Genomic DNA, 12108 nt, shown 5'->3' with positions numbered 1-12108 from the left:
AAAAACTGTAGAGCAGATCAACGAAACCAAGAGTTGGTTTTTTGAAAAAATAAACAATTGACAAACCTCTAGCCAGGCTTCTCAAAAAGAAAAGGGAGATGACCTAAATAGATAAAATCATGAATGAAAATGGAATTATTACAACCAATCCCTCAGAGATACAAACAATTATCAGGGAATACTATGAAAAATTATATGCCAACAAATTGGACAACCTGGAAGAAATGGACAAATTCCTGAACACCCACACTCTTCCAAAACTCAATCAGGAGGAAATAGAAAGCTTGAACAGACCCATAACCAGCGAAGAAGTTGAATCGGCTATCAAAAATCTCCCAACAAATAAGAGTCCAGGACCAGATGGCTTCCCAGGGGAGTTCTACCAGACGTTTAAAGCAGAGATAATACCTATCCTTCTCAAGCTATTCCAAGAAATAGAAAGGGAAGGAAAACTTCCAGACTCATTCTATGAAGCCAGTATTACTTTGATTCCTAAACCAGACAGAGACCCAGTAAAAAAAGAGAACTACAGGCCAATATCCCTGATGAATATGGATGCAAAAATTCTCAATAAGATACTAGCAAATAGAATTCAACGACATATAAAAAGAATTATTCACCATGATCAAGTGGGATTCATTCCTGGGATGCAGGGCTGGTTCAACATTCGCAAATCAATCAACGTGATACATCACATTAACAAAAAAAAAGAGAAGAACCATATGATCCTGTCAATCGATGCAGAAAAGGTCTTTGACAAAATCCAGCACCCTTTCTTAATACAAACCCTTGAGAAAGTCGGGATAGAAGGAACATACTTAAAGATCATAAAAGCCATTTATGAAAAGCCCACAGCTAACATCATCCTCAACGGGGAAAAACTGAGAGCTTTTTCCCTGAGATCAGGAACACGACAAGGATGCCCACTCTCACCGCTGCTGTTTAACATAGTGCTGGAAGTTCTAGCATCAGCAATCAGACAACAAAAGGAAATCAAAGGCATCAAAATTGGCAAAGATGAAGTCAAGCTTTTGCTTTTTGCAGATGACATGATATTATACATGGAAAATCCGATAGACTCCACCAAAAGTCTGCTAGAACTGATACAAGAATTCAGCAAAGTTGCAGGATACAAAATCAATGTACAGAAATCAGTTGCATTCTTATACACTAACAATGAAACAACAGAAAGACAAATAAAGAAACTGATCCCATTCACAATTGCACCAAGAAGCATGAAATACCTAGGAATAAATCTAACCAAAGATGTAAAGGATCTGTATGCTGAAAACTATAGAAAGCTTATGAAGGAAATTGAAGACGATTTAAAGAAATGGAAAGACATTCCCTGCTCATGGATTGGAAAAATAAATATTGTCAAAATGTCAATACTACCCAAAGCTATCTACACATTCAATGCAATCCCAATCAAAATTGCACCAGCATTCTTCTCGAAACTAGAACAAGCAATCCTAAAATTCATATGGAACCACAAAAGGCCCCGAATAGCCAAAGGAATTTTGAAGAAGAAGACCAAAGCAGGAGGCATCACAATCCCAGCCTTTAGCCTCTACTACAAAGCTGTCATCATCAAGACAGCATGGTATTGGCACAAAACCAGACACATAGACCAATGCAATAGAATAGAAACCCCAGAACTAGACCCACAAACGTATGGCCAACTCATCTTTGACAAAGCAGGAAAGAACATCCAATGGAAAAAAGACAGCCTCTTTAACAAATGGTGCTGGGAGAACTGGACAGCAACATGCAGAAGGTTGAAACTAGACCACTTTCTCACACCATTCACAAAAATAAACTCAAAATGGATAAAGGACCTAAATGTGAGACAGGAAACCATCAAAACCTTAGAGGAGAAAGCAGGAAACAAAAAGGCAACCAACGGAATAGGAAAAGATATTCGCAAATGGCATATCGGACAAAGGGCTAGTATCCAAAATCTAAAAAGAGCTCACCAAACTCCACACCCGAAAAACAAATAACCCAGTGAAGAAATGGGCAGAAAACATGAATAGACACTTCTCTAAAGAAGACATCCGGATGGCCAACAGGCACATGAAAAGATGTTCAGTGTCGCTCCTTATCAGGGAAATACAAATCAAAACCACACTCAGGTATCACCTCACGCCAGTCAGAGTGGCCAAAATGAACAAATCAGGAGACTATAGATGCTGGAGAGGATGTGGAGAAATGGTTACCCTCTTGCACTGTTGGTGGGAATGCAAATTTGTGCAGCAGCTCTGGAAAGCAGTGTGGAGGTTCCTCAGAAAATTAAAAATAGACCTACCCTATGACCCAGCAATAGCACTGCTAGGAATTTATCCAAGGGATACAGGAGTACTGATGCATAGGGCCACTTGTACCCCAATGTTCATAGCAGCACTCTCAACAATAGCCAAATTATGGAAAGAGCCTAAATGTCCATCAACTGATGAATGGATAAAGAAATTGTGGTTTATATACACAATGGAATATTACGTGGCAATGAGAAAAAATGAAATATGGCCTTTTGTAGCAACGTGGATGGAACTGGAGAGTGTGATGCTAAGTGAAATAAGCCATACAGAGAAAGACAGATACCATATGGTTTCACTCTTATGTGGATCCTGAGAAACTTCACAGGAACCCATGGGGGAGGGGAAGGAAAAAAAAAAAAGAGGTTAGAATGGGAGAGAGCCAAAGCATAAGAGACTGTTAAAAACTGAGAACAAACTGAGGGTTGATGGGGGGTGGGAGGGAGGGGAGGGTGGGTGATGGGTATTGAGGAGGGCACCTTTTGGGATGAGCACTGGGTGTTGTATGGAAACCAATTTGTCAATAAATTTCATTAAAAAAAAAAAAGAATGGGTTTCACTATTTTATGCTTTTATCACCCTTCTATTGGGCTGAAAATACTGATTCTAATTATATTAACATCTCATCTGTTTTATCTAAAAATATGTAATAGTTCAACATAACAATACCAATATTAATATTAAAGATAAGACTGCAAAATGTAGTGAGGCTATGTGGATTTGGTAATGATCATGTCCTTTTAAGTCTAAATGTTTTTCTTTATGGTTATGCCCTCTTATATGATATACAGCTAGTTTCAGTTTGTTCGAAAAATGTCTTAGTTTCTTTCCATTGTTTTTTAATTATAGAAAACCTTTGCATAATTTCAAATTAAAACATAAAGAAGAGTTACATTTACAAACTCTACTTTCCATCCTGTCCTCTCTTTTTCCCTTTCTTCCCTTACAGTCACCACCACCATCATCATCATCATCATGTTTTTAGTTTATACTTCCTTTGCTTCTTTTTTTAAATATTAGCAAATACATATAATATTTCCACTTTTCCATACTTCTTACACCAAATGCATCATACAACGAACATTGTTCAACATTTTACTTCATTTCACTTAAGAGTCTATCCTGGGTATCCTTTGGTATATAGACTATTATGTCCCTCCAAAATTCAGATGTTGAAGCCCTAACCTTAATATGACTGCACTTGGGGATAGAGTTATTAGGCAGATAATTAAGGTTAAATGAAGCCATAAGAGTGGGGACTTAATTCAGTATGACTGGTGTTCTAATCACAAGAGGAAAAGATACCAAAGCTCTCCCCCTCTCTCCATGTGTACACAGACTAAGATGCTTGTGAGGACACCGTGAGAAGACAGCTGATTATAAACCAGGAAAAGAGGTCTCAGAGATCTCACCAAAGATCAGGCCTGTGGGCAGCTTCATTTTGGACTTCCAAGCCTTCAGAACCGTGGGAAAATAAATTTCTGTTGTTTAAGTCCTTCGGTCTGTGGTATTCTGTCATGGCAGTTAGAACTGACTAATCTACTTGTTAACATTAGACAGAGAGTTTTTTCCTCATTCTTCCTCACAGCTCCATAGGATTCCATCATATGGGTTCACTATACTTTATTTAAATATCTCATATTGATGGACAACTAGACTGCAGTTTTGCTATTACACATAATGCCACAATGAGACATTCATAACCTTTGACTTATTTCATAGTTTTGCTAGCATATTTTTGGCATCAATGCCTACAAGTGGGATTGCTACGTCAAAAGATATATCTATATGTAATTTTTTTAGTTATTGCCACATAACCCTCCATTGAGTGTTGAGACCATTGAGAAATGGTACCATGTGCTCAAAAGTAATGTTTAAGTGTACGTATTTTCCCATACATTGCAAACAACATTTGGTAATTTGCAAATCTGATAAGCAAAAAATATTATATCAGTGCAATTTCAATTTGTGCTCTCCTTATTATGGGAGAGTTTGACATTTTTTTATATATGAGGCATTTACATTTTTTTCTATGAAATGGCTATTCATATCTTCTACCCATTTTTCAACTTGCATGTTGGTCCTTTTGTTCTTAACACCTAGAGGCTCTCTTTATCACAGAGATTTTATAAATTTTTTGTTACATAAATTGCAAAAAAAAATTGTTCCCAGTTTATCATTTGCCTTTTGACTTTGCTTATGATATTTTTGCCATTTTCAAGTACAGTAAAAACTTGGATTGAGAGCAACTTGTTCTGCGAGTGTTCTGCAAGATGAACAAACATTTGTAATAAATTTTAACTTGATAAATGAGCAATGTCTTGCAATCTGAGTAGTATGTGATGCCAAACATCACATGATCACAACTGAGCCAATGGTTCTCGAAATTCGCTTTCATATACAAATGCTTTGGATTACAAGCATGTTTCTGGAACGAATTATGCTCTCAAACCAAGGTTTTGCTGGATATATTTTTATGAAATCAATTTTATGAATCATTTCTTTTTTTATACTTTATTTTTATTTATTTATTTTTTAAGTAGACTCCATGCCCAACATGGCATTTGAACTCATGACCCTGAGATCAAGAGCCACATGCTCTACTGAGCCAGCCAGTAGAAATCTTTTGCACAGTGTAGGTTACATTACATTTCCAAAGGGAGGTAGATATAGAAACCAATTCCAGCTAGGGACATACTTCAGTCTCGATAATCTGACATTTTTCAAGATAATCTTTGTTTTTAGGTCATAGAATTAAAGCCAGCCATGATGGCATCTTCATATTGCAGCCATACTGCATCTTCATATATACCCATTTCATATCAAGATCTATTTATTTTCAGATTTTTTAAAGATCTGAGTTTATTTTTCTCTCTAGTATTTCTTTTCTGTTAAATTACAGAGGAATATTTATGATTGTTTCACTTTCTTCTTTAGAATATAAACTTTGTACAGATAGAAAATTTATCTGACTCATTAACTCTATTTTCTATGGACTTTAACTTAAATGCATATTGAAAAATCTTCTAGCTAGTAAAAAACATTCCAATTACATTTAGAAAATTGTCAACTCAAAGCCATACTGTTTTGATTGCATGAATGAACTGATATTTCTAACAAATGATACATCCTAGCATTGAGAGTAGCTCAAAAGAATTCCTTCTATTTTAATAACTGAAAAAAAAATATATTAAAGCTTCAGCCTTTCTTACTGATTCATATCTTCCTTTATTCTCAGAGGGCTTTTTTATAATAAGAATAAACTTTTTGACAATAGACCAATGCTGGAAGAGACAAGATTATTAAACGAAAAATGTCACTAATTTCACAAAATCCCTTTATTATACCATGGGCAGAGCATTGGCTCTCAAGAAATATTTACAGAACAAAGGATGGGAGAGAATAAAGGAAGGAAGGAAGGAAGGAAGGAAGGAAGGAAGGAAGGAAGGAAGGAAAAACGATATGCATCTAACCACCTATATTATGTAGTTATGCATGATAATTCTATGAAAATACATAGAAAGGTATTCAAAATACATTTATCATGGCTATCATAATTAAAACATAAATTATACTTACCAAGAACTCTTATTGCCAAGGTGTAGATTCCCAGGGCAAAAGACTTAAGTTGTGGCTTAATGCACCTAAAAACAACAAAAGCACTATAAAAAAAAATATAGTGAAGAACAATTCTGGTCTGAGAATTCTGGGGCAATGGTTTCTAAATCATGCTCCCATTTGAAAAAACAATTATTCAGGTTCTCCTTAAGCCCTTTTGTGAAGAACATATTTGTTGATGTCAGGTTCTATTTTTTATCTTTCCTAATCAATTTCCATAATATACTGTGGGAAATTAAAGATGTATATAATACTTTTGATTAATTTAATTTTAGAATAATATAATATTCATCCTTTAATATTATGACTTAGTTTAAAAATCACCTAATCCATCTCATAAGATTGGTTTCCAATGAATTTGATGTTTTATGTTTAATAATTTTATCAATATTTGTAATATTTTTAGGTTATTTTGATTAATTGTATAATAGTAATATTTGCAAGGATAATTTCATAATAAAAAATTTATCAATGACCATACTAGTTATGAAACTAATATTTTAAAGTTTGAATTTATACACTTTTTTAACAGAGCTCTATGATAGGAGAATCAATAAAAAATATTCAAAAATAAATTATATTACAACAGATGAGAAGCCTATAGGGAAGTTGAATGAAGATATAAGCACAAGGAGAAGAAATATGTAAGATATTTACTGAAAAAGATTTTTTGTATAATTTAAAGTTAGATGATATTAGTTATCTAATCTTTTTTCTAGATTCTCACTGATTACATTTAAAAGAGTGATGTACATTGAAATCATCATATTTTTGGGGGTGCATGGGTGACTCAGTTGGTTAAGTGTCTAACTTCTGATTTGGGCAGAGGTCATGATCTCATCATTCATGAGATGGAGACCCTTACTGGGCTCTGTGCTGACAGCGTGAAGCCTGCTTGGGTTCTCTCCCTCTCTCTCTGACCCTCCCTCACTAGTGTTCTCTCTCAAAATAAGTATACTTTAAGATAAAATAAATAAAATAAAATCATTATATTTGTAAATGTAAATACTTATAATATACTGGAAATCAATGCTTAATTACTATTAAACTTATGATAAATTTTTAGATGTCCACTTAATGTGCAAAAGTGGTGCACAGTTTTAAAAATTATTTTAGTGTTTTATAAGCAAAAACCCTTGGGGTCATTAACAAATATTCATGAATTAGAGAAAATTGATTAAAAAATCATGAACACCTCCCCCCCACACACACACACACAGATAATTCCAGTCAGAACAAGAAAAATAACCTTACAGATTAAAATAATAAATGTGAAACACTGTGTTATTAAATGATCTTTAAAGTATTTTAAAATTTTATCACCAATAATTCAGTGAAACCATGTTTAATCTAAAACAGGTTTAGTTTAGGGGCACCTAGTTGGCTTCATTGGTAAAGCATGCAACTCTTTTTATTTATTTTTTTTTTTTAATTTTTTTTTTCAACGTTTATTTATTTTTGGGACAGAGAGAGACAGAGCATGAATGGGGGAGGGGCAGAGAGAGAGGGAGACACAGAATCGGAAACAGGCTCCAGGCTCTGAGCCATCAGCCCAGAGCCGGACGCGGGGCTCGAACTCACAGACCGCGAGATCGTGACCTGGCTGAAGTCGGACACTTAACCAACTGCGCCACCCAGGCGCCCCATATGCAACTCTTGATCTCAGGGTTGTAAGTTCGAGCCCCACAATTGGGTAAAGAGATTACTTAAAAATAAAATCTTAAACACACACACACACAGACACACACACACACACACACTTAGTCTACACTGGTTAATATTACTGCCACCATTAGAAATAGCATACTGTTTTTAAGTAGCTACAGTGATGTAGGCACTGACATCACTCTGATCTGAAAAATTGATCTGAAAAATTTTAACTAGAAAAACTTCAACCATATATTTACATAAAAGCCCAAAGTGGGAAAAGGATAAAACTAGAACAAGGATGTGGGACAAGTTCCCTAAAAGAGCTATAAGGAATCATAATTCCATAGATCAGAATTTGAAATCAATCCTCTAGATGATTATAGTATTATATTAAAATTGGGGCAGGGAAATCAGTGTTCACCTTAGAAGCAATATGTATCCAGGTATGCCACCTAGGGATAAAGTATAGGATGTGATGACTGAAATTACAAGGAAATACAGAAACATTTTGGGACATCCATTATCTTTTTGACATCTGCCCATCACGCCTGAGGAATTTCCTGACTTTGAGGCTGCAATTCCCACACAGGTGCAGTTATAAAACATCTGTAACACAACAGAAAAGAGTCCCAATTATTGAGTTAACATTTGAATAAAGTTGAAGATAAGTGTTCATTTTAAAAGACCTCACAGTATAATATATATGTATTATATAAACAATAAGGTAAATATTCTTTTACTTCTTGGTGTTAGGGTATATCAAGCAAAGTAAAATCTATATAGATAACTTTTTTTTTTTATCCAAACAGAAGGTGGTTGGTCTTCAAACTAGTGACATCACAGAACAATCTCTCAGTAAGTCCTAGTAAATCCAATCATACCTTATCTCTTTCTCTGCCACTTCCAAGTCTAGGCCACCATTATTTCTTGTCTTGGTTATTGCAATGATCTCTTTACACTCAACTTACATCCACTCTTATCCAGCTATCATCTGTTACCCACATAGTAACCAAAGTGAGCCTTTAAAAATGGCAGTCACTATTCTCAACTTTCCAATAGCTTCTTATCACACTTGTATAAAATCCAAAATCATAGTGGCTTACACACTATCATGGATTCTGCTCTAGCCTCACTCTTCAATGATCTTCCCCCTCTTCCTCTGTTTCAGCCACACAAATGGGCTTCCACTGTGTCCTTGCAAACCCTCAACCATGGCAAGTTTACCCACGTCTCATAGCCTTGCTGTTTTCTCTGCTGGGAAGCTCTGCCAGATAGCTATAAGGTTGGCACACATACCTCAGGTCTCTGCTCATTAGAGAGGGCTTCCATGACTACCCATTCAAAAGACTATCCCCATCTCTCCATCATTTATTCTATCTTTTCTTTACAGTGCTTATCACTACCCATTAGAATATTATATAATCATTTATTTTTAAATCATATACCCCCACTAGAATGAAACCTCTGGCAGAAACTGTCTGCTTTCTCATCATGGTACATGTACACTGTACATGAGGACCTAAAACGGGTCCTCAGGCACTCAATAAAACTTTGTTAAATAAATGGTCACAATTTGAAGACAGGACTTTATAATGGTTACCAGGGGGGAAAAACCTGAAAAAATAAACCTCAACTAAATCTTGGATATAAAGGCAACTTTTATAATCCCTATTAGTTTATTTTTGTAAATTTCACGTATAAATGTGTATATATTATGAGTTGTCACTTTTATCACAAAAGAGTTTGTGATGGGGCGCCTGGGTGGCTCAGTCAGTTGAGCGTCCGACTTCAGCTCAGGTCATGATCTCATAGTTCGTGGGTTCGAGCCCCATGATGGGCTCTGTGCTGACAGCTCAGAGCCTGGAGCCTGCTTCGGATTCTGTGTCTCCCTCTCTCTCTGCCCCTCCCCTGATCATTCTCTTTCTCTCTCTCCCTCTCTCTCTCTCAAAAAATAAATAAACATTAAAAATTAAAAAACAAAAAACAAAAGAGTTTGTGAATTTTTAGAGAAACAATGAAATAAAGTTGGCTTTTCCTTTTCAAGGAAGAGTAGCAACATTTTTTTTTTTTTAATGCCAGGTAAAAGGCTTCTGAACTTTGACTCTGCTTCATACAAGATATGCGAGTTTAGGCATCTCAGTGCCTCAGTTCTCACATATGGAAAAAAAAGTAAAGTAATACCCAATTACTTGAAGACCATGATATTTAAATCCATTTTTTTAAGCACCTTTCTTAGTTTCTGGCATGAATGCCTTCAATAAGTGGAAGTTCTAGTCAAGGAAAACTTCCAAGCAGTTTGGACAAAAAAAGTAGTAGCTGAAAGACAAGAAGGAGGAGGAGGATGGGAAAGAGAGAAAGAGAAGAAAGAAAGAATGAAAGAAAGGAAGAAAAGGGAGAAAGGGGGAGGGAGAGAGAGAGAAAGAGAGAGAGAGAGGATGGGAGGGAGGGAGAAAGGAGAGAGGGAAGGGAAGAGGAAGAAAAAAAAAACGCTCAGATTTCAGATGGATAAGTAGTCCTATTTACTGTTGCTAGAGGCCAATCCTTCATGTTCTGAATAAAATGTCAAAATAACAATAAACAGAGAAAATCAACATGTTACTCTGTGTCTACAGATGTCTTTGCCTAAGCATTCTTATCTAGTTGATAAGCATATGCAAATAGACATGTGGGTTAATTTTCAGCCCTCCAGGACTGTCAAATACAGGCAGATTTCATCAGCACAAGTAGACAGCAGTCTGACCCCTAGCCATATATACAGAGAGTACATGTTTGTACTAAGGAAGAGTCTATGTTTGGGGCAGAAACATAAAGGTGTGATTGGAGAAAGAGTCTTAATGCTTTAAGTACTTAATATCCTTCACAACTGATTTCTTATATTTATTTCCAACCTCAACTCCCTCATCCATCTTATAGAACCCCTTCATTCGAGCCCCCTACTCTCTTCATTATTACACACATCAGCTTGATTTCTCAGGCAGAGTGTTTGGAATCATCAATCTCCTCAATTTGTGATCCCTGGATTTAGACCTCTTGGAGTAGACTTTCTAACACTGACCTCTATTTGTCCTCTCCCTAAAACCTCCAAGGACCACTGGTTTTGAGGTCAGGAAACATGGATCCCAATGCAGACCTTATCATATGATCTTATGACCAAGACTTTCTCATTTGAGGCTAAGATTCCTCATAAGCAAAATGAGAGAACTAGCCTACATCATTGCAAGGCTCTTCCAACATGTTTCATGATTCTAATTCTTATCCTAATTCTTTCAACAACTCTAGTCCACTAGCAACGGTGATGTTTCCTGTATCCATACAAAATAACAAGGGTAGAGTAAGAGCCAGGTCTGCTATAAGTGCAGTCTGCTGCTGGGTTTGTCCCTGAGCCCCTGCAGAGCTGTGTGGTTATGTATTGTCGCAGGCATCACAAGCACACACATTAGGGCTTTCTTACCATAGTTTGTCCATTCCTGGTGGAGGTCTGACAGCCAGCGAGACATGCTGATGCATATGTGATTCCATTGTCGCCACACACAGGTTCCCATTTTGTCTCTGAACATTTGCATCTTGAGTTGCAATCTGAAAAGAGAGCTCGTTCATGATAAGAGACAGGTTTGGTTCTGAAAAGAAATGTAACAGTATAAAATATTACCTCTTAAGCAGGCGGCACCCTAATATTTTCAAAAATCAATGTTCTTGAATGATATAAATGGCACTGCCAACAGAGTTTGCCTTTTGGAAACACAACTGTCATCGGAAATGCCAGCTTCTGATGATTAGATGTGAGTCTACTTTTAAGCAGCTTTCTCTTGAAAGTTATCTTTAGAAGTTTACAACTTCACATAATATCCAGTTCCGGGTTTATGGTTTTTACTAAAATTGACAGTGTCTAGGACCTTCTAATATATTCCTATGCAAAGATGTAGGAAGATGGCTAACAAGGGAGAAAAGAAATAAACTTTTAGAGTGATTTATGACATTACTGAAATGCACTGCAAGTAGTGTATGAATGTACATGTGTGCATGTGTGTAAATTTCCTTCAGAATTGTTGTCTAAGCATCAGTAGAATGGACATTGCTGATGGTGTGGTGAAAGAAAAAAAAACAATCAAGCAGTCAACATTATTTCAACAGACCTTGGTTTGGAGAGCTACATATCCTATTTGTCTGTCTAATAAATGTATTGCCAGTTCATCTAACTTCTCTCTCTCTCTTTTTCTCTTTCATAATCTCCCACACTACATAGCTCATCCATATCTTAAGGCATTCTTTCTCTCTTGCACATGCTTTTTCAATGACTTACCCATTCATTTGTTCATGTGTTCAAAAATTTTGTGGAAGCCTTCTAAGTGCTAGCTTGGGGAAGAGAGAAGAGAGTTACAAATATGAATGAGAATATATGCCCTTAAGGAGCTGGCTTTTTGTTTTAATTGCTCCCTTTACATAATTTTGATTGTCTTCTCTCTTTTCTCTCCCTCTCTGTCATTCTGTCTTACCTTCCCCTTTTAACTCTCCCAGTATTCCTTCT

At 36.1% G+C, this 12108-nt stretch overlaps 1 protein-coding gene across 5 annotated transcripts in view; it reads right to left on the bottom strand.

Annotated features, from left to right (window-relative positions):
• Positions 1–12108, bottom strand: part of SLCO1C1 (solute carrier organic anion transporter family member 1C1) — a 75411-nt gene that overhangs the window by 17992 nt on the left and 45311 nt on the right. For all 5 annotated transcript variants that reach the window (XM_047866456.1, XM_047866452.1, XM_047866455.1 and 2 more), the window contains 3 exons: positions 11035–11200; positions 8005–8189; positions 5895–5959 (listed from right to left, as the gene is read on the bottom strand). In XM_047866456.1, the coding sequence (XP_047722412.1) occupies positions 5895–5959; positions 8005–8189; positions 11035–11200 (416 nt within the window). The remainder of the gene's footprint in view (positions 1–5894; positions 5960–8004; positions 8190–11034; positions 11201–12108) is intronic.

The sequence above is a fragment of the Prionailurus viverrinus genome, chromosome B4, assembly GCF_022837055.1.
Source record: "Prionailurus viverrinus isolate Anna chromosome B4, UM_Priviv_1.0, whole genome shotgun sequence".
Taxonomy (NCBI): domain Eukaryota; kingdom Metazoa; phylum Chordata; class Mammalia; order Carnivora; family Felidae; genus Prionailurus; species Prionailurus viverrinus.
This window is presented reverse-complemented; position numbering and strand designations above follow the sequence as displayed.